Genomic DNA, 26,862 nt, shown 5'->3' with positions numbered 1-26,862 from the left:
TATTTTTTTTATTGTAATGTTTAGTGCTGGTTAAAAGAAAAATAGAGCTGTACCCATTAATTGTTTTCGGGTATATTAGGTTTATTTATCATATTTTATTGTACTGATTAGGTCTTACCTTTATCATTTGACAATTGTTATTGTGTGTAATGCAGTATAGCTTGTAGTTGTGATGTATATGCATTTCCATTTTAATGTGTTAATGTGTGTTTTAGTGTAGTTTTAACACGTTTGATCATGCATATGTTATTATAATGTTCATGAAAAAGCCCAAGTAGGGACAAGAGTTGCAAATTGGAGCTATATGTTAACTGTATTGTCCCTATAAAATCCTATTCTATTCCTAAAATGATCTTAACAGGTAACAAACAGGTGTTTAGAATCACCTGTGTCACAATATTCACTTTCAGGCCTTAATAATCAGGAGAGAAGTGTCAAATAGAGGATGAGCCAAGGGTGCAGTGTTTTTTCGGACCTAATCTTGAAAGTCATACACACCACTGCACTTCATCTCACCCACAAGTAGCTTTAATGAAAGGCGCTGCGTGTGGCTGAAAGGCTATCGCCCCTCTTTTAGTTAAATAGTGGGAGTGTGGTTTTCTGATGATAAGCCTTTAAACGGGTCCTAAGGTGACTCTGCCGCCCCCTCCTCCCCGCGCCTTCTCTTTCCTTCATCAGGATTATTTTCTCCAATATGAAAATCCAGGTAGCATGAGGCAGATTATTGCTTAACATGCTGGCGTTGTGTTGGTGAGACATAGATCAGTGGAACTTATGTAGGTTAAGCTGTGAAGGTAGCATTTGCTGGAACATAGCACAAGCACATTTCAAAGAAATCAAGCGTAGCAACTATGTAATGAGCTGAAACACATGCAAGATCTCCAGTGGAGGGGATTAAGAGGGATTTTAAGAGTTATGTGATGAAGGATTCGAGCAGGTATTGTTGTCCAGACAGGTACTTGGGCCTAAGAGAGGGAGAGCGGGAGTTAAAGTTTAGCTCAGAATGTCAGATAAATGTATGAAACGGCGGCTTTGCAGCACTTTAAACACACATTACTGAAGACCATACATGTCATTTCCACTCACTGCCTGTGAGAGGAACAGCTTTTCCATTCCTCACTCATGCCACTAATGAATCTCAAGTGGAAATCTGAGGTGAGAAACTGTGCAGGTGATTTGTGTTGTCACAGCTCTGTAACTTGTGACACACTGCTTTGTTAAAACCACTCCAAAAACAAAATTCACAGTACAACCAAGTGAGGATGTAGCCTATACTATGTCTCTTTTTAAGTCTTATTTTCAAGACAAAAGGAAAGGCTTGTTCACAGAATCACTACTTTCGTGCACACATTTATTACAGCAGTTTCTCAAACATGTGGATTTCCTGCCTTTTTCTTGTGTTATCCATTTTTTTTTCTTCCGTACAGCTTCTCCTTTGAGGGTCTCGGCTGGAAACAGTCCCAGCTGAAAAGAGGCAGGTGCGACCTGAACAGGTCTGTCTACTCTACAGTATATTCAAATAAATGTCCACTTTTTTCCTCTATTCAGTAAAAAAAATATCAATGAAGACACACTCTTTTGTGTATAATGTTTAATAAAAACAAGTGTCAGATTATGGTCAAAGATGTTACAATAAAAAAAGTTTCAAATCAATCATTATGGTACAGATTATACAGATTGGGGTTTTATCCGAGTGAAGGTCTACAGTTCATTGTGGTTTTAATATTCTTTATTGACAGAATACAACAAAGACTTGGTGTTTACAGCAACTGTAAAATAAATGATAAAATGAGGACCAGTGCTTATATATAATGTATGTTATATATAATGTAAATTATAGAATATCAGCAAATCAAGGACCTGTTGCTGCACTGGCGTCTCAGGTGAGTTTTGTTTTCCCTCTTCTTTATTGACTTCTGATTATGTGGTGGAATTTGTCATGTCTGGAATCTTCACTTCACAGCGGGATTCACGCCAGTGAAGGTCGAATGGATGGTAGACATGTGACAATTAAAGCTTCCTTATGGAGCCATAACTGAAATACTGAATCACCCAAGTGCACTCATTCTTCATTCTCCCCGCTGACCTATAGTAACAAACAGTTCATAAACCGAGAAGCAGATGCTACAACACACGCGAGTAAACATCAGTCTCAGTGAAAAGAGAGAAAAAAAAAAAAAAAAAAAATCATGTCTAAAGAGCAAATTTAAAGATCACCGCGCAAGGCAAGTTTTCAAAGAACATAAAAGTACCACTTGTACGGGTAATCCCTAATACCAAATTCGACACGCATAATTCCACATAATACTTTGATATGCCTGCACCTCAGAGGAGGGATTGATGTCTGCGCCCTCGACACGCCAGCGCACATTTTACGCACGGTGCCAGTCTGTTACACTTGCACACCAGCGGCCAGATGAGGGAGACATAAGGCTTCAGGACATGTCGAAGACACGGTACCATTTTTTGCCCCTAATAAAATAAGATTTCATTACCTCTTTCATCAACTGGAAACACCACAGAGCCGACGCGCGCCGCTGCCGTGACACGGCGAAAGCGTTTTTGTAGTCGTTTGGTGTTTTTTTTTCAGAGAGAGAGAGAGTGTGTCGAGGCGAGAGTTCAAGGCGAAATCTGGGTCCGACTGCGCTGCGCTGGGCGTTTATGATAAAGCGTGTGAACGCGTAAACGGTCCGTCAGTCAGCAGTCAGTCATTCAGCTCCACATCTCCTCCACTGATCTCCAGCTGTCAGCCGCGCTGCTCCTCCGCGTCTCCACGCGAACTGACCAGGTAAGAAAAGGAAACAAGTCTCCGCCGCTTTTTTCTCTCTCAAGTTATCTGTGGAAAGTGTGTGACTTTAAGTTTCTGAACAGTCCAATGTGTGTAGACTCGCGTTTTTTCCTCTCCGTTTCTAATTTGGGTGTAAACGTAAGTAATAGTGATGACTAAAATGGGACTGAGGGATTCAGGTCGGTACTTTTTTTTTTTTTTTTTTTTTTAAAAAACATTTAAGTACCGAGTCGCTGTGTTCTAAGTGCAGGAAACAGCCAGCGTGTTTCTGTGTGTTTTTATTTGTGTTGCACACGACCTAAGACATCTCATGTACATTAAACCATACGGCTTTATTTATTTATTTTTAATTTCACATTAATGTCTCATTTATGCAGCCACACAACACATCATTAAAAACAAACAAACAGCAGAATGCACAGTGCACTGCACCAGCATGACAACACTTGTCTGTACATTACACTGTGCACTTTGCCTGCTGCCTAACAAAAGTCATTCTATTCATTCCACCATTTATTTATTGAAGTTGCACATTTTACTGCTCTAACACAATTTCCGAGGCCACTCTTTAGATATTGTAACCTTTCTCGTATTGTCACCTGTGCAGGGTGGCACAGCTACTTTCAAAGCCACCCTCACCCTCTGCACCCCCCCTCCCTCCTTCTTCCTCCTGTTTCCAAATGCTCTCCTTTGAAGCGATGATGCCCCATCTGTCATATGTGAGCAAAGAGAGACCATGCTCTGCTCTTCTCAATTACTGAATTCTCCTCATGCCAGCTCCGGTGGGACAGGAGGAGGAGCAGGTGGGTGGCAGTCAGTGCGATCAATCAACATGAAATATTCAGCTTTGAATATACACATCATTTACTGCTGCTGCTGCTGCTGGTGCTCCTGCCATTCTTGTTAGAAAGACTCCAAAAAGAGTTGAAGGGTTTGTCTTAAGTATTTTGTAAAGGGGGGTTGGGGGGGGACCATGTGGACCATGTGACACAGGCCTGTGTATATATTCAGGTGACACCATCTTTTAAAATGTAAAACTCTCCCCTGTGTGGAGACTGGAGGTTTGTTTGGAATGACGACGACTAAATCAGAGCGCGAGGGCGCATGAGTGGCTGAAACTGTAGCGCCGTGGCCGTTTTCTCATTATGCTGCAGTAAATTCATTCAGCTTACATGACAAAGCTCTGTTTGGCAACTTTCTCCCCCGATAGAAGCACTTGTTTGAACAAGAGGCACATGATTTGAATATCTGTAATCCATGCTGAAATCAACAGGCCAGATGAACTTTTTGGCACTCTCTTACCACCACATTGAGACGGATTTTCTTTCCCCCAAAAATGCCTAAGCTATTTAGATTTAGGGCTTAAAAAAAAAAAAAAAAACCCAAGCAAGGCAAAGTTATTTGATTTGTCTTTCCCATGGACACCACAGAAATCCTGGAATTTTCAAATCTTCCCAGACCGGAATCGGAAATCTTTGCAGTCATTCGAACTCTTCAGGAAACTTTTAATCTCCAAAGTGTCTGCCTTGTGATAACAATATCTCTGTGATGTTGCCTCATGAAATTTGCCTGAGCACTATGGCCTTAAGTATTTGAGCTATGAGGCAATACGGTGAAAAGCATAGCCCCCTCATATGAGAACACAACAGTGAATAATTAATAACCTTGCTCCCAATTCCAGGAAAACAATAGCATATTGTAGGAACACTGCACTAATTTAACTAGAGGAGAGAGAGGGGGGCAAAAAAACAGTTGACAACTTTGACAAAACATGGAATGCATCACCATTGTTGTAAAGCAATGAGTTTTGGTGGCTTTGCACACTTCATATACAACCGTGTCACTGCGGTGTTGCATGCTGTACGATATTGTGGTGTAATGTTGTTTGCCTTTGAGATTAATCAGAACCCATTAAATACCCCTCTCTCACCTGCTGGCAGTATGTGAGGTGGAAGTGCACATGCAGGAAGCTATTTTCCACAGGCCTCCTCTCTTGGCTGTCAGCTCCCATTAAGGGGGAAGGTGTCATATCTGTAACACAGCTGAGTGCAGATGGCAGAGTGGAGGGGATGGCTCACCGATTTAAACAATGATTAATGAACAGAGATGGAAAACAAATTACATTGGACTATTGGAAGCAGGGAATTGTTTTTATGAAAATGTTAATTGTGTCTGCCAGGCTGATACCAGGAGTGGGGGAAGGGTGGAGTGAGGGCAAGGCAGCGAGGCAAACCAAGGGACTACTGATAGGACATCTACTACTCCCCTGACTCAGATTATTGGCGTGTCTCAGCATGCAGTGTTTAATACCCTACCTTGGCTTTAAGACCTCTAATGCGCCGTAACTTTTAAGGTTTGGCTTTTTATGACGAACCCCATGAAGAATTGTCGCCCACCACTGCACCAATTAACGTTATCTCTAATAATAAGTGGTTGTAAGTGACGAGAGAAGGCGCCCTGTTCTAGTTGTAATTATTGCAGGCGGGTGCAGCTGCACTACTTAGGGAGATGATGATAATTATTTTTCTTTTTTTTTTTCATTGCGGGTTGATTATTTAAGAGCATCATACACTCATCAGAGTAATCAGGAGAGAGTGATTAGTGAAAATCCACGAGGCTAACAGCTGCCACATTAAACACTTGCCTCTGTTGCCAACACACGGAGGCAGAGCCCTTCCACAGGACAGAGACGAACCAAAGCACTTCACCTTCAACTCCAGGATCACATGTGTTTGTTAGAAAGTCAGGGCTGAGGGCACACAGAGAATTAAATAACAGAGCGCCACATGAAAGGGCACGTTGTTGTGCACCAAGGTCAATCTTCAACGCTTCGATTCACAAGTACAGCGGCGCGAGATGAGGGGGAGGAAAAGTTGGATATGGCATTTTTGAAAATGTGGGGAATTGATGGAGTTACTGCGCTGTGAACTCGCCCGAACTGGTTCTCATTGTATTCCACTCAATAAACTCCGAGTTACTCATCGAGGGCTCTTTGATAAGTTGTGACGGAACACACGGGGCAAAAAACGACAGTCTCCATTAGAGATGTGTGTCACGGCCGTGTCCGGTGGTCATGCGGCGTTGCTTGCCACTGTGTAAGGCCTGCTAAACTAAGGGCTAATTCTCTTAGCCCAGATGTTGCTTGAGCACAGTCCTGGGATCCCACTGGGTTGATGAGCTCAATCAGTGAAATGATGAAAAGATGATTTTGTCCCTGTAATTACAGTGTGTAAACTACTTAGCTAGGATTGCAAAGGAAGTCATTTTCTAATTACGCTGGTACCCCGTTGTCTAATGGTGGATGTTTTGTTGTTTTAGAGAGTGAGGGAGAGCAAAGGGGGGGTGAGAGAGAGAGAGGGAGACAGACAGAGAGAGAGAGAGATGGAACTTCATAAGGGGCCTGGGTTCTGTTGCTGCTACTGCAGCTGAAAAAAGACCATCACAAGGGCAAGATGGCTGCCAAATGAGGGTTCATTGAATTATCAGCCCAGTTAATGTGCCTTGGATTATGCTCTTTGTTTGTCAGTTTTTTTTTTCCTGTAGATGCCATATCTTAATGAGATACTGTAAGTGGCATTACCAGACTCCCGCTGTGATTTTGTGATGACTCGTTTAATGACTTTTGCCTTCAAGTGCTTTAGCAACTGAAAGTAGACACATCTATTTTTTTCCTCCCCATTTTTTTTTTTTTGCTACCTCTTTGCAGCATTGCAACTATTTAGTAGCATGGATGGTAGACAAAGTGGATGCACAAACAAAACAATCTTGTCTCTTTTAATGACATAGTGACAAGCCGCACTCTGGCAGTCCGCTTTCCTTGCACCCGAGGAAGTTGTACTATCTCCGGAAAAAAGCAAAGCGTGACAGTATGTTACGAACTGAAGAAGCGCCGTTCTTTGAGATCCGCGTGAGTTCTGTTGGAGCTGGCTGCCGTCCTGCAGGGCTCAACCATCTGATGCAGCCCACACCATGTGGATAGGCTTCTCTTGTGCAAGGCATCCCCTACGCACCCCACACTGTTAACAAACTCCATCATACGCCAAAGCATTGTTTGTGTCCAGAAAGGACAGGTGGTCTGTGCAAACAAGATCAACTGTTCACACATTAGTGATGTAAAATACATTCTATATGCACATGCATGTCTGTGCATGTGTGTGTGTGTGTGTGTGTGTGTGTAAGAGAGACAGAGAGAGAGAGCATTAGGGTGATTGTGCCAGCAGGTGCCTTTGCATGTGCATGATGAGCGAGAGATGAGGAGATAGTCTCTTTTATTTTCTTGCTTTGTGTGTGAGCACCACATTAACCACCAGAGGAAGCATATGACAACAAAGTTTATACACGATACACACACACTTTAATCTGCTTACAATATTACATATCACCTCAAATACACTCATGTATAATTTACTCGGGCATTTCACTTGTTTCTGCATAATTGTGATTTATTAACAGTTTGTCATTTGAAAACAAATAAATGAGGAAAAACTGATATTAGGTTTTTTTCCACAGACTCACACAACGCACAAACACAGCTGGGCACCACTTGACAATCTGGCTCTGGGTTTTCAGCCTGACGCGCAGTCGCTGCGCCTTGTTGCTCATGTTGCCCGAGAAACTTATTTCCTTGCTGCTGCGTTCAAGGCCCCTAACGTGCATTCGTGAATGAGAAGAACATGAATCGACGGGCTCCTTCCCTCCACTGAACGAGTGAAAGAGCTGACTCCCAAATAACTTCACATCACCGTTTGCACCACGTGCACGCCAGATTTATTTTTACAGGGCATGAGCCAGATTTTTGATAGTTGTTAAAGGAGTGGCATAGATTTACTGCATCCACAACAAATGTGTATGTATTCCTTTATGAGTTCTTTAGCTATTACTCACAAGGAGCTAGTTTGTCAGTGCTGTGTGTGCTCTTTCTGTGCTCTGCAGTAATGAATGGTGCTGGTTAGACTATTCTGTCTCAGTCAGGCTTTTGGGGGGGCCTACAGAGAAGCTCCTATAGGCTTTCATTAATCTGGCTGTCAGAAAGTATATGGGTGCTATCTTTTGTACGGGTCATGGTGGGCAGCTGTGTTACCACTGCCCTCTTCCATGTGCAGGCTCTTCATCCCTTGACAGGGAAGTCCAACGAATGGTTGGCTGGGCGATTTTTGGTTCGTGGGTGTGTGGGAGGAGTGAGACACAGGGGGCATAATGCATGGCACTGGGCTTTTACTGTCTGCACATAAGCCTGCTCTGTAGTAATGAATAAAACAATTGTTATCTGCTGGCTGGGAAGTCAGGGAATTCCAGGAATTTGAGAAAGCCATGATCTCTTGTTGTGTGTGATTTTGAAGTAGGCCGAGGCACAGCACAAAGAATCTAGGACATCAATTTGTATAATGTACAGCGACACATTGTGTCATAATGTATATGAGGCGATATCAGCGATCGTATCATTAGATAGGACTTTCATCAGAATGTCATGCCATTACATATCACATATTTAACTATGAATAAATGAAGCCTTTTATTATTCTGTCATGAATACATGCATGGGCAGACAGCACAAATTCATCTAAATCCAAAATAACGCGTATACATACATTTTCACATCAGATATGAGGAGGACGTGAGAAAGAGAGCAATCAAATGAACAGTGGATAAATAATCCATCTTTTGTGTCTTTTACAGGCTTTTGAGAGACAAAAGTATTTGTTTTGTGGAGCTTGGCACTTTAAAATCATTGTATTATATTTTACACTTGCAGGCTGTATATATCAGGTTTACCATTAAACATCCAAATTACATGCAGTATACTGTGTCATCACTCTACCTATTTATTTTTCCTAGCTCTACCTAATTTTAGATTACAAAAAGGTAGGTTAGGTCACTCTAACTGTACAGGCTCATGTATTTGTTTGTGGCGCATTCTCTGTACTTTTCAGCTCAACTATCCCCATAAATTATTAATGCTTTGTAACTGCTGTTATGCAGTTCTGATCTATAAATTTTATTCATGTGTTTCATTCCTCTGTCACCTAACTATGGATTTACAATATTGTCCATCTATCCTGGCTGACAGCGCACCGCAACTACAGAGCGAAAAGATCATGCATCCACTCTCTTGTAGATTAAACACTGAAACACAAAACCCTCCGTCTGACTGCAGTAACAATAAATCTAACAATGTTTGTGATATTGTCAGATCTAAAAATCAACCAGAATGCACAGCTCCCAGGGCTGGTTTAAATGTGTACGTGTCACATTTTTCTTTTATTGCCTGTGCTAAATCACACCTGCTCCTTGTTTGTCTACAAGCGGCCACACCTAAGAGGCACTACTGTGACACGATGCTTAATAACAATCAAGCACTCTCTCAATCTGCAGCAAAGACCCTAATCCACTCTGACAGAGAAAACACCTGATGGCCCCTCGTGCCGCTCCCTTTCTCCACCAGTTCCTACAGCTCTCTCTCTCTCTCTCTCTTTCTCACACACACACACACATGCAGTGATGAAAGTTTTATGCCTCCTTGCTATGCTTAGTTAATCAGAGGAATACCACTTTGGCAAATATGAAGTGGATCTTGTGTATGCTAATATCATTCGCTCACTTTCTCCCTGTCAGATGTGATTAGGTCAAACCTGTATCCTTACATTGATCTCAGCTCAGAGCCGACACATGGCTCACACCAGCCACAAGTTAACTGCAGGCATGCCAGATTTCGATCCGTGTATTTTTTTTGTAAAACATATTCATTACTGACCATGGTTTCTAATAAACTATAGGCAACAGCAGCAGCAGGAAGCAGCAGCAGCAGCATCAGCAGCAGCACGTTGCTCAGACTCAAAGACATAGGCACTTTTATGTACAGCTTAATAAAAGTTATACGAGTCAAAGTTATAGTAGAAGATGCTGCATACGCGAACCCATTTGAATGTGAGCTTGATCAATCATTATTGATTGGATGCAGACATCAAAATGGACACTCTATACACCATTACACAGCCAAGGCTACAGTACAGTAATGACATTAATAGAGCCAAATGCAATAATAGTTCAAATGACTGTAATTCTTGAAAGTGGGAGGGAGATGGAGGGGAACATCTCCTCCTCTCTGCTCTGTCCGCAAAGGAATACCAGTGTAAGAAATATGTACGTAGAGGATTTATTGTATTCTAATATCATTATGTAGTTCTTCCCTGTCAGATATGATTAGGGCTGTAGCATATGGTCGAATTGATTCCTGATCTACAGCTTAAAACAAAACACACTGCTCACACCAACCACTGCGGCCAGCCTGCCAGCTCTTTATCTGTGTGGGTTTGTGTACATCATTTTCATGACTGACTGAGGTTGCAGTCCAGGATGATGTAAGCCTGTGTTAATTCAGTGTGGACAGTGCAGGCTTTGTTCTGTGCCCTTTGGTGCTGCACTAGAGCTGGGCAGGGCGAGCTTATGTGACCTCTACCATTGTAGCGCGATGTGAATTTGAAGCTTTGTTTTGCTGCTACAGCTGAATCAAAAAAAAAGGGGGAGCTGGGCACATGGAAATTAAGGCATACTTTAGCTTTTCATTTGGATATTTTCCCTTTCACTTGGGTTTGCATGTTTTAATCATTAAGTTGTTTATTTTCCGTAACACTCCTGCGACATAATTATCCCAGTAAAGGTTTTATTCAAATATGCAGTAGACCTGCTGAAAAAGCTCAACTTTTTCACTTTAATCTTTTCGCAGATTTGCAAAGGAAGGGCAAGTAAGAGGCACACAGACTTTGATCTTTGTGTGCTGCATGTGTGCTTGTGATTGTGTCAGTACAAAATGAAATCTGCACAAAGATCTTCACCTTACCCTTAAGTAACGATGAGAAATTTGTTTAAGAAGCTTGTGTGGTTTGACTTAATCAGCGTTTTCACAGTCTCCTACAATAATCAAAAACCACAGTTATACTTAACACAGGATGAGGAGAGTCAGAACCTGCTTTGCTCTATTTCCTGACCTATTTGTGGTGCATCACTGGCATTGTATTGCAGTTGCAAAAGTAGAAGCTTACAGCAAATAAGTGTTGTTGTTTTTTTTGTTAATTTTCCTGTTAATGGGCTTCCTAAGCTGGAAGTTATGTGCCTGACTCTTTTCTTTATTTTGGCAGAATCTGAATTCACTAAATGTTCCTTTTGTATTCTCTTTAGGTCTGAGCCACAACAAACACACATTTCATGAGAACAACATGAATCCACATCCTGTTTCAACTGAGTAAGAGCAAACAGCCAGCATATAGTTCACTGCTAAACCGTTGGACTGTCTCACACCAACACCCCTGACCACCATACTGTATCATAAGCCAGTCCCTGAGAGGACAGCTTCATTACCCCATCCTGTCATCCAATTAGGAGCCAGATGGCGCTTCTGGCCAATCAAATCATGGACGCAAGAATTCTCAGCAGTATGAATGGAAGAGTAGAGCTTTCCCAGTTCCTGAGAGTCACAAATCAAAGCATCGTCTCCCAGATAAATTCTGCCCAGGATGACAACCGCAAGAACCGGAAGTATCCCTGCCCACTGTGTGGAAAGCGTTTTCGCTTTAACAGCATCCTTTCCCTTCATATGCGCACACACACAGGTGAGAAGCCCTTCAAGTGCCCATATTGTGACCACAGGGCTGCACAGAAGGGCAACCTTAAGATACACCTCCGTACTCACAAGCAAGGCCTTTTGGGCAAAGGCCGAGGAAGGATTAGAGAGGAAAACAGGTTGCTCCACGAACTGGAAGAAAGGGCCATACTGAGAGATAGACAGATGAGAGCAAGTCATGTTAGTCAGCAGCAAACGTCTAATTTACCCCAACTTAAAAATCCCCAGCTGTCTCCACCTGTCTCAATGCATAACCAGCTTTTAGCCAACTCTGGTGTGGCAGAGAACCAGCCACATACATCCACATCTCCTAAGGTGACTGCAGTCCATGACGAGCCAAACCAGCCCCAACCCACTGGCTTCCGCTGCTCATTCTGCAAAGGAAAGTTTAGGAAGCAGCAGGAGCTTGAGCGGCATATCAGGATCTTACACAAACCCTACAAATGCACCTTGTGTGAATTTGCTGCGGCACATGAGGAGGAGCTCATTGGCCATGTTGAGATGGCCCATATAACTGCAGATAATGGCTCAGGTCAAAAGCCTGCCGTTGGGCTTGGTGACAAGGGAAAACCTGTTGGTGAATTCCCCTGCGAGGTGTGTGGCCAGACCTTCAGCCAGGCCTGGTTCCTGAAGGGTCACATGAGGAAACACAAGGACTCCTTTGAGCACTGCTGTCAAATCTGTGGTCGTCGCTTCAAAGAACCCTGGTTTCTGAAGAACCACATGAAGGTCCATCTCAATAAGCTGGCTGCTAAGAGTAATCTCCCTGCTGAGCATGACTCTTTCAAGATGAGTAACCTAACGCAGAACCACCAGAGCAACCTCTACTCCCAGTACATCTCCCGCATTCACAACCGATTCCTCACAGCTGAGAGAGCTGACCATCCAGATTATAACCAGACACTTGCCCCAGCAGGCATTGACATGAAGGTTAGGGAGATGTTAGGGAGGATGATCTCCTCAGGTCCAGGCCCTCTGACAGATGCAGAGAGCTCCGCAATGTTGGGTTTGAATCATCTCCCTCCTCCCTTGAGTTCCTCCAGCATGGAATATCTGCAGAAAGTCATTTCTAATAGAGATACACTCAACAGCAGCAGCAGCAGCAGCAGCAGCAGCATTTACCCAGGCTGGCAGATCATGACACCAGGGCTATCTGTTGAACATCAAATGTTCACTCCTAAAGACCAGCAGCAGCAGCAGCAGCAGCAGCAGCAGCAGCAGCGCACCTCCTACTTGGTTGAAAGATGTCATCCTGCTGATGACGCCAAGGTGTGTCTCAGTGACCCAGACACCAGGGTCATCAGCAGACCCGGTAGCACCGACAGCATGAGTCACCACGGGCCGACGGAGATCACCACAGAGACAGGGAACTCCCACCCCAGCGGTTCCCTGGACCATCGGCCACAATCTTCTTCTCCAGCTACAGGTAACACAGTCATAGAAACAGAATCATATGTTAAAGGGAATGTTGTAATATCCTCTCAGCAGAATAATGTATTTCATGGCTGGGGTGCTGTTCAGGGATTGTAAACAGGATGTTAGCAAAACAGACAAAGATCCAAACCATGTTCAAATGAGCAAGGTTGTGGTTTATGTTATGTTTCTACTCCTTATAGGCTACCATGACCATGACAAGTCCTTTAACTTAATGCAAGTGACACACTGAATTGCTTAAGTATCTCATTAGTATAGTATGTTGTCTGGACTTTTGCAGGGTTATGATAATTAAAATAACTAATGGTTAAAATCATAAAAAAAAAAAACATAATGGATTCATTGGTTGAGTATTTTTTTTTAAAATATTGTACTATGCATAGAACATATGTTCAGAGAAATTATATTCGACAAATAAACCTTCCTGACATTTCATCCACTAAAGGTGCTCTTAATTCATCATAATGAGGACAATACAGAAGAGAGTGTGACTCATTCACCTAATTCACATAACTCACGTAACCTATTTCCTTCCAGAACATTTTTAAATCTGCCATTATCGAAAAAGAATAAAGATTGGTGCGTTAAAGGTTTGCTGAGAGTACTGCAACAAAATTAAAAAGTAAAATAATGCATCTCAGTCTGCTGTGAATTTTTAAAAATACAAAATCAAGTTGACAGCTTTGGTTTCATTTTTTCCCCCTCGTTCACTGTAGGTGGGCTGTGAAGCGCAGGGTCAGTAACAACACCACAGACATTACTGTCATCCACCAGGACTTTGTCTTCCTTTTAAAGATAATGGCATCATGTTGAAATGTGAGGATAATTAGTACCCTCTATTTTATATCTGTCACATCCCCACCCCTTGCCTACAGGGGCACAAGATGTTAATGCATGCCATCTGGTGTTTTTAATGATTTGATATATACCACCCAGTGATTTTTATGATTTGATCTACCACCTGGTATTTTTATTGATAGTCTTCTGTTCCACCTGGTGATTTGGATGATTTGGCTCTTTGGGTAAATGCCTTTCTTGTCATGGCATCCTGCTAACATGTTATCATGTGCCTAAATCACAGCTATAACAGCTTTGTGAAGAGGCGAGAGAACACATAAATACAAACTTTTGCTCGGTTCCTTCGTCGCTTATGACGTGAGTTATTTCCATACCGCTGTTGTGCACATGGAGTCGGATGTTTTCTTGCGGGACTTGATCCACTATCCTTTTAAATGATGGCCGTGCAGCAGAGATAAATGGATCACGTCTAATCTCATTAGATTCATTGTTTTAATATTGTACACACATAACTAGCATCTGCATATTTACACGCAAATGCCTGCAGTTTGATGGGCAAATCCCTCTCCGGTTGCTCTTTAAGAAACATATTCAAACTCTGTTGTTTTCTCTTCCCCTCTTCTCCCGCTATCTCTGAGACCATACGGTGTCACTTCCAGAAACATTTATGATCGCTGGCTAGCAAAGGATTTGACTGTGCGCAGTTCTGGGATGACACATTCTGTATCAGACTCTAATTTCAGTCAATATTAAGCATGGAAACTAATTCATTGTAAAGGTCAGGCGTCATTGCTTTAGTCAATGATGGATCCGGCAGGCTCTCTCTCCTCCTCTCCTCCTCTCCTCCTCTCCTCTCTGTTCTTAGTCCTGTGTAATGGTAGACTCACTCTGGGGGCTTAGCACCGCATTGTTTAGCTCTGACAATATATCCCAGAGACCTCTGCAGCTGCTCCCTGCGCTCACAATGACAGATTAATTAACACAATCACACGCTGCTGGCCCTGGCTCAACACACAGGTCTGCTGCGGGACAGATAGGTAAATCCTACACATATGGAGAACACGCACCACTTGATGAGGGTTTAATAACAGGGCTAAGTTTTTTCAGAGGTGGGGGGCTGTAACTGATCAAGTCTGTCTGTCTCGGTGGTTGAATGTGGAGGAAACAGGCGCGAGAGAGCGAGTGTTTTCTAATTCAGGAGAGCGGAGATGCATGAGGAAGAATTACCACTGCCAGATGTTCAGCTTGAGGAACATTGATTAGTCCAGAATTACTAGCTGCATTATTCATAGTCAGCCTATGGTGGTCATGAAGTTATTGATGTCCTCAATATGGATAGCAAATATAGTACAGTCATGGCTGTCAGGGTGAGAGACGGCTTCTTTGCGTGATACATCCAGATACAGTGCTGGGTTTAGAGTGAACCGCAGATACCCGGCATCATAGCTTAGGAACCCTGCTTTGATTTCAATAGAGAATGTGTGTGTTACGAATTACGTCTCTCAATGTCTAATCAGGACAGATTTGTCAATGCACTTTGACTTTAATTATAAACTGAGATGAAGAAAAACGTCTCTTCTTAAAATGATAAACTATTGAAGGGTGCACGCTTCGGGCCTCTGACCTACATTGGACCAGTTAGATCCCAGCTCCAAGTAAAAAACATGCCCAAACATAAAATGCTCTGACAGTTATTAATTAGTCCCATTCAATACTCTTAACCTCAAGGTCAATGAGCAGACACCATGTAATGATGTTGTCCCCACATGTGTTTTGTCCCTTATTCCCTGCTTTTATGCAAATTCTTACTGTAAGCACTAAAGCCAAGAGTGCCCGAAACGATAAGCGTCTGTAAAGATGTGAATGTAATTTGAGTAGTGGTTTACCCAGAAACACAGATAAAGCTTCTGCGCAGAATATCATGTTCATTTGATCGTTCCAGTCACATCAGCCTTTTCTTCAAGATTGCTGACAGTAAAGCATCTTTTAACTAAAGGCTCCTTATCAACTTGTGTCTGTCTTCACAAAATTCCGCTCTTATTCAGAGATCAGAGTCAGCCTGGCTGGTTTGTGTTGAACTGATTACCTGTTGGCTTTTCCGTCTCCCTCTCACTTCTGTCTTTTAATCCTCTTTTTAATTATTATTGCAGATATGAGGCTCAAATTAAGCTCAAAATGCTTGTTTTCCTAGCATGCAGATAAAAAGATTTACCCAGGGAGTTCTGAACACCTGCCTTGAAATATTGTTCCACCGTCTCCTGAATGCCATTTGGCTTAATTGACTTGGAAACGTCCCAAATGCGTCATTGACTATGTGGTCTAATTAATATTAATAATATATGCTATTATAAACATCAAAGAACATCTGGTGCCCCTGTTTTTCTCACCAGTCTCGTGTGTGACTCTCACTCTCACTCTGTTTCATCTTAAAGCGAACCAGCCTCCATGTATCTCTGTTTCACATTTCAGGTGCTTGATTGCATATGTATATAAAGAGCCAAACCTCCACTGTGTGTAGCGTTTGATATCCACAAATATAACTGCCAAAAGCCTGTGTAAGCATATAGTATGTGAGCCTATGATTGCACTGACAGTGATGTATGGTTGTAAATCTTAAAGCCTATTTCCATATGAAATGAATCACATGTCCAAGCCCAGCTGCATGTATTTCTTTTTTTCCTCCCATAGTCACAGCTCACTTGAGCCATCTATTTATTTACCTTTTCCCCTCCACCCCGCACACCCAGTAAGAGCGGATAACTCATACGCATCACTTCATTAGATGCTCTGCGTTAGGTGAGAGAGACTCGGTTTTGTAATGATGCAGTAATTGGAGTTTTGCTTGATAAATCTAAGCTCTAAAATTACTCCGCTCACATAATGTGAGCCTCGGCTGTGTAAGTAAATCTTAAACTGATTAAGTTAGCATGAACCAGGCAATCACAAAGATGGCACCCGTCCAAAGGAAGAGGGGGAAAAAAGGCAGAGTCTCCCGGCTTTGTGTTGTTCCACTGCTCTTATGTAGGCTGGCAAATGGGTTTAGGAAGAGGCACGCTGAAAGATGAGGTCAGATATATGTGTTTTCTGCATCTGAGGCTGGTCTCTAATGTCATCGTAATTAAAGCCACAGAATAATTGAGATATATAGTGTGACTGAAAGACTTCCATTAAGCTGTTTGGATTTTTTTGTCTGTTACTGGAGACAGGGGTGTGGCACTGTTGAAGTCTCTTTCCCGCTCTTGCACAACCGTGCACGTTGACACACACACACACACACACACACATATGTACAGACATTAAATCAAACATACTGTAGACGCACACACACACACACACACACAGACAGCGTACAAACAGCCTTTATTTCAAGGTCATGAATTTGCCTTTTTTAGCTGTGATTTTCACTGCTCCTACGTTCACCTCTATTTAATTAATGCATGGGTGTTATTTTATTATTTTCCATGCAAGAAATAATAAAATGCAGCACTTCTTTTATTGCCATTCACCTCACAGTGGTGGTTTTTCTATTAAAGTTTGCAACAAAGTAAAGTAACAACTACAGATCATTAGATTTAGATTTACCTCAGTGAATTACCTCAGGGTCAGATCTTGAGGTGTATGAAATTGATATTTCTCTGGCGGGGATGAATCACTGTTGTAACTCAGATATTAGTCCATTAAAGAAGAACAATAAGGCATCAATATGCATAGAATTAAATTAATGGTGGTGGGTTTATCTTCCTATCCCAGACGCATCCCTAAAAGACACAGTATAATGTATGACCTGACCTTCAAATGCCAGGAGAGTGTTGGGCAATAAACTGCCAATATTTGTGGCTTAATGGCGTCGGATGACTTTTACTGTAATTGGAATGGCAGCGAAACAGCTGGGCTATTTAAAGACAGTGCAAGGCTGAGGTCCCAGACAATCACTAACTCAAAATGGTCACAGGGAGTGTGTTTAACCCTGGAGGGTGTTTCTGTGATAAGTATAAGGATTAAACTGTAGGTAAACAGAGGGAAAAGGACATCTAAATTACCTTTAATTAAAAGTTATGGCATGCAGGATCAGATCTTGTTTCCAGATGGGGATTATTCGCTGGAAAAAAAATACAATTACCCTTAGTCATTTGCCTCAATAATGCGCTTTGTACTTTTTGAATTATGCCCTCATTGCACCATTTTTCAACTATGAAGCTAAAATAAATATAATAAACTCCACTACAGTGCATAGTGCAGTTAATCAGAACTGCTCACATGTTGGACTTTGTTATTCTTGACTGGGAAACCCACTTACTGGTTTTGATGGAATGGGGTTTTTGTCTGCGACATCTGCCTTGTTCTGGTTGCTGTACAATTTCACTGTTTATTATTTCTGGAAGAATCTTGTTTGGTGTTAACATCTTTGGGTGTATTTATTGCACATGGTGGTGGCGTCCATACTGTAAAATGATGGATCACTGGAGCTGAAAGCTGATTACAAGCTTGATTTACTGCAGGGCAGCGCTTAAATCATTCAACTCAGCCTGGTGTGGGATTGCAACATTTTTCATGTTTAGACAACAGTTGTTGTTACATAGTTCTGCTAGAAAGCTCTCTATATGTGTGTGTGTGTGTGTGTATATATAGTTTCCCAATTGAACTTGAATTGTTCTATGTTTTGCTGTGATTGTCTGTGTTAGGTGAGAAAGTCTACAGGTGTCCACTCTCCAGTGACTACACCACTGCACAGACAGCCTCCCTCAGCTTCCATCTGGAACGCTACCACTTCCCCCACTGGCAGAACAGCAGGGATCTTTCTTCGCCGCTACAGCCCAGCAGCAGCAACAGCAACAGCAGCAGCAACAGCAGCAGCAGCAGCAGCAGCAGCAACTCCAGCCCCGATGCCAAGCTCAGACCCAGATCCAGGGAGGAATGGAGCCCGGCTGCAGGTCACTACCTTGGTCTGGAAAAGCACAGTGACAACCCTCTGCTCACCAACAAGCAGTCGAACATGACTGACAAAGACGAAGGTGTGGACGCTTCTTTATCAGCTCAAACCAGGAAGTCCCAGTATGAACCTTTAGATTTGTCCGTCAGGCCTGAGTCTGCCACGTCTCATTCAGCCATGTCTCCTGCTGCAGTGCTACAGATGTCTGGCATTTTTAGCAATGGACTGTCCTCCTCCATTACCCGCCAGTTACAAAGTTACTCAAACGCTGCAGCTGAACTGAGTGTAACACCTGCGTATCAGTGTGACCTTTTGGTGCAGGGACCAAAAGAAGAAGGAGGCTCCAGTTGTCACAATGGTGAGGAAGATTCTGAGAATTCTGAGCAAGGGAGGGAGGACGAGAACGATGACGCTGCCAAGTGGCCGATGCTGAAAAATAATGTCCTGATGCCAGAGGAGCTGGAACATGCCAACACTGACTTCCAGGGTCTTGGTGAGAAGCAAGAGAAGCCAGGGCAGTGGAGCAGAGGTGTGGCTGAATCTCCCATCTCCTCTCTTGAGAGCCTGACTCCAGCACAGGCTGATCCTCTCCAGTACCAGGGCGGCCTGCTCTCCTTCCTTAGATCCCAAGGGAGTCTGGGCAGTGCACCTGCCGGCACCCACAAAACCAGTCTGAACGGTGGGGGGAATATGGAGAAAGATGTTACATCAGGTGAGCTTCAGCTTATATCCTATATATTTAATGCAGCTGCCACAGTTAACAAGAGGAAGCTGCTACAGCCTCCAGATTTGAAAGTATATATTGCCACCTAGTGGACAAAGACCGGTCTCTCACATTTTCCATCTTGCTCGTGCACATTACAGTCACATAGTGCATTTTAGTTAACACAGTTCTATATATAATGCAGTTTTGTATCGAGGTGTGACATTGTCAGTAACAAGTAGGCTGCTATAGAAATCCCAAAAAAGTTTTTTGGCATGTCTCAGCCCTCATCACCTGACAGCGGAAGTGTGAAGAGGGAGTGTGAGTGTGTGAATGAATCATGCCAATTACGAACAACACGCTTCCCTTACACTTACAGCACTCCAGTTTTTTTCCATCTTGCCAGATCGTATCTCTGATCTCAAATAAGGAAGACACAGGTGTGTGGCACTGATTACCTCTACACTTTAAAGGATGATGATATCCTTGTGTGATAGGTTACAAATCGCCCAAGCCAGTGGAGCCCACTGATGGAGAGGCTTAAGCTCTTGTGCTGGTGTGATATGCTTGCTGAGTACAGATTTAATAATGTTGTCTCTCAGGAGAGGGAATCCAGCAGCTGGGGTCTTTGATATGCATGTATTATGAGTGCAACATGATACACCTTCTCTCTGATCCCCCCTCTTATTCAGAAACTCAATATGTTCATGTGAAAGACAGGAAAGTGCCTGTCAACTCCATTAGGGATTAACATCTGTTCCCTTTCTTTGTGATTCTAACAGCAAGATGTAGTTTTGTATTTGATTTTACAGATGGTTATTATAATATTTCAAAAAAGCAGCGCCTCCCCTTCAACTTCTGTCATAGATGTCACACTGTTCACACTTTCCTTTTATTACACATAATTGTGGTATAATTGAAAGTCAGGAAACTGGCAGTATAAACTTTGTTTTCAACTTTCTTTGACAAAAGAAACTCACAACAACTGGCAGTGTCGAACCGTTTTCTCCACGTGAGATACACACTTTACCCGAACCATCGTTTGTGTGTTTCGCAGAAATCTGACCAGTGTGCAGTTAGCTGCCAGGGGTTATTTTAGGCATTGCTTGCCCTTTGTTTGCTGCAGATCGATCCACCATATTTATTCTTTCCCCCCAAGGAAGCCGATGTCAAAGACAACAATAAACACCTGTCAGTCAAACCGGACATGGTGACAGGTAACTGACATTGAGAGTCCGTCGAGTGTCCTCTAAAACTGAAATAAGCAGGTGGTGCAGCAGCCTGTCCTGTCTGCAGTGCTGACCAGGTGGCTTTGTCATAGGGCTGTCTCCTGTTGCCCCCATCCTCTCCATACTGTGGCACGTCGAGTGGCATGGTGACATATTGCTGGGCAGTTTGGACATGGAGTGATGTGTTTGTGATGACAGTTCAGGTCAGCTCCAATGTGCCAGCAGTGGTAATTGGCCAGATGGTGACCTCTGGTTGAACCTGTCTGCATGCTCATTAGTCTCACTGAGCCCCCCCTTGTGTTTTTAAACAGCGACTCTCATCGCTGCACTGCTCAATGTCAACCACTAGATGGCATCATCCACCACCGTAAGACTTGGACGCTGCAGGAAAAGATACGCAAACTGTTTCCTCAGCAGCTATAATGGCATGCATTCATGTCACACTCACAATTAGGACAGCTGTTTATAAGATTACAGTCCTGTCACAATGTGGCCGCAGTGTGCGTCGTGTGCGTTATCCGCCTTTAATGCAGGTAACCAGCGAACTAAACTGGCAATCTTTTCTGTGGCAGTAGATCAGGCCTCCCGTGACGCATGAGAGCAAGTTAATATGAGAAGATCAATAAAGAAAGGATTAAGAATGAAAGACCACTGAGCACAGCGAGGAAGAAAAGGGCCCTGATTTGAAAGGTTGAAAGGGGTGAGTCATTATCTCCTTGTCTGACCTCTGTGTACCCTCCACAGAGAGGGTGACAGAGAGTTAGAGAAAAAGGAGCGAGAAAGATCACTATAGATGGAGATAGATGGAGCGACAGCAAGGTGAAAGAGGAGCGGTAGTGCGGCTGTCTCCATGAGCAGATGTCGTTTGAGGGCAGCGAGAGGGCAGCGCGGCCGGCCTTTGTGCTGCGCCTCTCCCTGTTGAGATAATGAAGGGTGGAGCTTTGGGAAGGATGTGCAGTCATCACTCACTGTCTGTGTGCCATCAGAGCTCAGGTCTGTGTCATCCGTCACCATTCAGCTCCTCTGGCCCCCAACGGCCCCGCCACTGTCATCATGGTCATTATGTCAGTTTGTGACACACAACACACTCTCACACATATACACACACACACACACACACACACAGAAGGCCTTTTATAGGCCTTTATAGATTACTATTTTGGTTACTTATCATCGTGCTAGACAGGTTAACGTGGGTCATCTTGAACTTCCCAAGCCAAAAAACTATTTGACTCTATAGTCTATGGATCATGATTCCCACTATTATCAAATGTGCTGAGAGTTTATATGAATTCAAACAATACTCAAAGATGAACCTTTAAAAGATGTAATGCATGTACTTTGTATATTTGATCCGATCACTGACTCTTGTCAGTTTAATCTGCTTTGTAAGCGAGTTGAATGCTGTTGTGAGATCAAGGTAATGAATTGTACATTTTCCATTTGTAACTTTGCAAATTTTATTTGCATTTTATGTGGATGATTAGTAATCAATGTTGTAGAAGCTAATTAGGATCCAAATAAACAAGGGAAATTCAAAAGCAGGAGGTTTCCCCCCCTGATACTGACTTTTAAGACATTTTTAAACACCTGAAACCCTCAAATCTTTATATAAAAACAGTACAAAAACAGCTAAATTGATATTCAAATCAAAACATACCTAAACTAGGGCGCTCAGAGAGCACAAGACTCTGCCAAGGCCACTCAGTTTCCCACAGTGTCAGTATACTCCCCTGTCTTACAAGGTTAACAATAGAAAACAGACTCTTTTGTCCAGCGCGATACTTTTGTTCCGTTTTCCTGCACATTGTGTGCAATTTTATTTATTGCATGCATATATTTATGTTGTTATTTTCAGTGTGTTCACGTTCAGTTTTCACTCAAGTAAAGTAGATGAGATTATGATGAAGCTGAACTTTTAGCTCCTTTATTATTTACAGCCTGATTGATCTGTTTGCAGAGATGAGGACATCTCTCTGATGAATATTGTGTGATTACAATTGATGGGGAAAGATGACTAAAAGGACAAAAATGTTGTTTTTCCTTCTACTATTTGCACATCTTTTACTTTTCACTCTTTTTTTTTTCCCTCATCACCGCAATCCACAGATCCCATTTCCTGTTCAGCGTCTGTGCATGTGTACATGCATGAGAGTGCATGTAGAGCATGTTTATGAACATGTGTGTGTATGTGTGTGTCTGTGGGAGTGCGAGTGTGTGCGGCTGCTCTGAAGCTGTGGCCGGAGTGGCCTGTGAATGGAGGATCATGTGGTGGAGAGATGGATGGCTCCAAGCCCACTGCTGTCTCCTCTAATTGTAAAATATTAGTTACATTAGACTCTTGTCTGTGATTAATGGAACTTATTTGGAGGTTGCCCTCTCTTGGACTTTCCCTCTCCTCTAGAAAAGAAAGAATAGCAGACCCTGGAAGATGAGGAGGGAGGGAGAGGAAGAAAGGGGACCGAGTCGGCGAGGGGGGAGTCAAGCGGGGCAGCTTGCGACTGATGTAGACACAAGACCTTTTTGGCTTATTATTTACAGATTTTTAGGAAAGCATAATAGGCTGCAGGATCATTCATGTTGTGTGTGTGCATTTATAAGATTCTTAACGAGACTGTGGGGGGGGAATGTGGTTGGTTTATCAGGACGTGGAAAATTCAGGCAGGTGGAGTGACAGTTCTTTTGACCCAAGGAAGCAACACTAAACTTTCAACAAGTGAGTAAGACATACACACAATCAGCTGTTCATTTATTTCCTGTTTATCCATGTCTAAACTTTCAGTTAAAATAGTTACTGCACTCCTTCACACGATTTATTGCTCTCTCCCTCTTTCTCTCTCTCATACAAACACACACTGCAGTGGCTTCTATTCATTTGGACAGCCTAAACAAAGCATTGGTTACCCTAACCTTCACCATAACCAGTTAATACAACCTGACTACAATTTATATCTTAGCCTGGAAAGTAACCAGCTCTTCAGAAATGAGGTTTCTGAAGGTGGTCTGGTCTCAATGAGGACTACTGGTCCTGACAAAGTCAGTGTTTATGCCAGGAAAGATCCTGAAAAGGAAACAAATACAAGTATACACACACTCACACACACTCATTGCTATCCTGATGATATTCAGATGTGTCAGGCCTCATCCTCTCTCTGTGTAGTGTGTGTGTGTGTGTGTGTGTGTGTGTGTGTGTGTGTGTGTGTGTCCTTTACCGCCATCAGGTTATTATACATGGGCAGATGGAGCATTACCTTTTATTGCCTGCACCTTCTGTGAATTTTCCCACTTTCCCCCCCCAAAAAACACCTTTTTTATGTAGATGCGAAAGTGAGTGTTCAGCTGTGTGCAGCTGTCTGAGCCCCGATGAGGAGCATGATAGAGAGGAAGAGGCGAGGGTGGGGTGAAAAGGCTGAGACAGCCCTCAGTTTTTGGGAAGTGATGTCAAATGACATCAGCATATAATGGTTTACTGTAACCATGAATCACAGAAAAACACGTCAAAGTGTTAGACAGAAAGTGGGGGGGAGAGAAAGTTGCTCTGTGAGCTAACATCGCAGAAATAGCACAAAGAAGTGAACAAGGACATGTGGCTGTCTAGGTCGAGAGGTAGACATGTTTGTTTTGATCTTACGGCTTTGGTGTCATACTGATTTCATTTTATTGAGGTCAGATAAACTTCTGGAAGCGATTAACAGTAGGCTTTGTTCTTTGTGTCTGCAAGGTAAGCGGAGTGCCTGTGCCGTGTTGTTTCACATTATTTGTAGTGGAGTTATGTGGTGGGCGCTAAGGAAGGGGACACACAGGAAGTTTTGGCATGCCTTGCCTCCCAGCTGCAGACGTCTGTCATTCCTCATCTCAACACTTGTGTGTGTTTGTGTGTGTATATGTGTGTGTGTGTGTGAGTGAGAGAGAGAGAGCAGGAAATGAGTTACAACAAACTAGAACTTGCTTCTTTTTTCTCTCAAAGAAAAAAACCAAAAAAAAAAACCTGTCAGCCCATGTCACAATGTTTTGGTTAAGCTACGCTGTTAGAAAGTGTAAATTGTTATTAAGAGGCTAAACCGGTGTCACAGTTTAGACCACTTTTTAACTTAAAGAAAAACATTTGCATCTGCAAAATGACACCGACCTTTGAACATTATGGCTTATTAAATTAAATATGTTTTTAAAGCTCACTGTGCAGGATGATTTTTCTTTCCTGCGGCATTTCAGAGATGTCAACATTTTACTTCTCACCTGCCAACATCTGGTCCAGAATACTGGGGGGAAAAAACCAACGTGCCAAAAATTCTAAATTTTAAATGACAAACACGCATTTTCCACAGAAGTCAATCTCATCCACTTCATTTCCAGATAATTGTTTCATAATCAGTAACCCGCCCTCGGAAACATTCTCAAAAAGTTTTGACTAGAGGTATTTATGTCCTTGTTGTGTTCAGCTTGGATTAAAGCCCGAGAGCAGGTTAACAGCATAAACTGTGAAATGTATCATTTTAAAAATCCTCCAATCAAAGTTGGTTATTATTGATATCAATATATTTGGCACACACCAGGTGGTTGTTTCAGACTCTGACAAGGTTAAATTACAACAAACTGCACCTAAATTAATGTGTTTTCTCCATCTGCCCCTTTTCTTTTCCAGCTCGAAAGCCATTCCAGTGCAGATACTGCCCGTACAGCGCTTCCCAGAAGGGCAACCTGAAGACCCACGTCCTCTGTGTCCACCGCAAGCCCTTTGACAACAGCCTCTACCCTGACCGTCGCCTGCGACGCTCACACGCGCCCTCCAGATTGCCCCTGAGCATCACAGGAGACAAACACGCGTCAGGGAGGGACCAGATTGGCATGACATCACTCTGTGGAACTTGACGTTGTTGTCATGGCAACTGCAGATACAGACAGTTAAGGTTACTGTTAGCTTCACCTCAGAAGGGTTAGGATGATTGAGATTGTTTAAAAAAGGAAAAAAAAAAAATGTTAACCATTCTTGATGTACATTCCAGTGTTTACTTGAAGAGCCACAGTACGTATTTATCTGTAGCAAAAGAAGCTGCCTATAATAATAAAGTCCATTGTGATGTGAAAGTGTAGAGGGGTATTTAGTGACGTTCATTTTGTCAGAAGTGTCCAAACGATTTACTTGTGTTTACATGCATCTATCAGTTCAACACTTGTCTAATAGGCAGAATGTACCGTGCCTGCCTAAAGCACTTGTTCTTTCATCCAGTAAATACCCTGTGTTACATTTTTGTAAATATCACTCAATTTCCCTTCCGGTCCAGAAGTCTTGTCTATCTGTCAGGATATGGTGCCAGATGTTCAGGCTTTAATCGCAGCAGATGTAATGAAGTAGAATGTTGCACATCGGAGCTTCCATTTGTTCTATATTCCACTCTAGGGAGAAAGCCTCTCTCACATATAATTATTGCCCATTAACTCCTATGCTTCATGCCCTCATGCTGGAACAATGCTCAATTAAGGGGAACCAAGGAAATGGAAAACTGCTGAGATTCATTGATAGTACATTCAAATCCCTTTTTTTCCCCCCTACTTTTTTAATTGAGTGGAACTCCCCGCGTGTGTATGTATACCAGATTTGCCCACTAATGTAAAATAAGCCCAATCAACACAGCTATTGTATGCTACAATCGCCATGTATGGTCATTTTTAACATGATCTGAGCTGCCTTAGCCTCCTGTGCCAGGAGTGTGCCTGTGTGCCCGGAGATCAACCTTGGCAGCTGTGTGCCTGTTCAGCCACGGCCTTGTAGCCACAGCGATGTGACTTTGACTGACAGTCGGCCTGACAACTCCATTCATGCGCCACCTGCTAGCTGTCAATCAGGGCGGCCATCCCGGGGCTATTGACGGCGCTGTCAGCCTGTGTGAGATGTGTCTGTCAAAGCCCACCCACTCTGCCACTCTGTCTCCCTGCCAGGGCACTCTGACATTCGTTTACACCGTCCAACTTCAATCCTTCTTTCCCTGCCACCTATCTCTCTCTCTCCCCCCCCCCCCCCCACACTCTCCGTCTGCCTGTTTCCCATCAGAGACATGGCACCCCCTTAATCCCAGATCCAATCACAGATTCTTTGGGTACACATTTGTCATCCTCAAACCCTCTACTTTTTGTAATGGAGTGCTTCACAAACACTTCAGCAGGTGACTCGAGCCTGATACACGTGTTGTTTTTTTTTTTTTATTCGCCGCTTCCTGTATTTGTGTGTACCAGCTGAACGCCAATGTCGCCACTCCTTTCTCTCCTCTCTTTCCCCCCCTGAAGTTTCTCTTCTGCTCTCTTCCTCCCGTTTCACCCCCCTCCTCCTCCTCCTCCTCCTTTATTCACTCAGCCTTCATCTTTGTA

The 26,862-nt window shown here is 43.0% G+C and overlaps 1 protein-coding gene across 1 annotated transcript; it reads left to right on the top strand.

Annotated features, from left to right (window-relative positions):
- The first annotated feature begins 7,848 nt into the window (after positions 1 to 7,848).
- LOC131469982 (zinc finger protein 536-like) lies at positions 7,849 to 25,587 on the top strand. The gene is made up of 4 exons (XM_058645466.1): positions 7,849 to 7,925; positions 11,135 to 12,831; positions 18,320 to 19,279; positions 25,142 to 25,587. Exons 1-4 carry the CDS (start codon positions 7,849 to 7,851, stop codon positions 25,366 to 25,368), a joined length of 2,961 nt encoding a protein of 986 aa, XP_058501449.1. The 3' UTR covers positions 25,369 to 25,587.
- The last annotated feature ends 1,275 nt before the right edge of the window (positions 25,588 to 26,862 follow it).

The sequence above is a fragment of the Solea solea genome, chromosome 12 (genome assembly GCF_958295425.1).
Source record: "Solea solea chromosome 12, fSolSol10.1, whole genome shotgun sequence".
NCBI lineage: Eukaryota > Metazoa > Chordata > Actinopteri > Pleuronectiformes > Soleidae > Solea > Solea solea.
The sequence above is the reverse complement of the archived record's forward strand: the minus strand, read 5'-3'. Positions and strand labels throughout refer to the sequence as shown.

What these genes read in the sequence shown, in the direction of transcription:
- LOC131469982 (XM_058645466.1), top strand. Translation starts at nt 7,849, where the DNA reads ATGGTGGGCAGCTGTGTTACCACTGCCCTCTTCCATGTGCAGGCTCTT. An exon ending in ACAGGGAAGTCCAACGAATG is followed by an intron (nt 7,926 to 11,134) that starts GTTGGCTGGGCG and finishes CTGAGAGGACAG; the next exon opens with CTTCATTACCCCATCCTGTC. An exon ending in GGAGAAAGATGTTACATCAG is followed by an intron (nt 19,280 to 25,141) that starts GTGAGCTTCAGC and finishes TTTCTTTTCCAG; the next exon opens with CTCGAAAGCCATTCCAGTGC.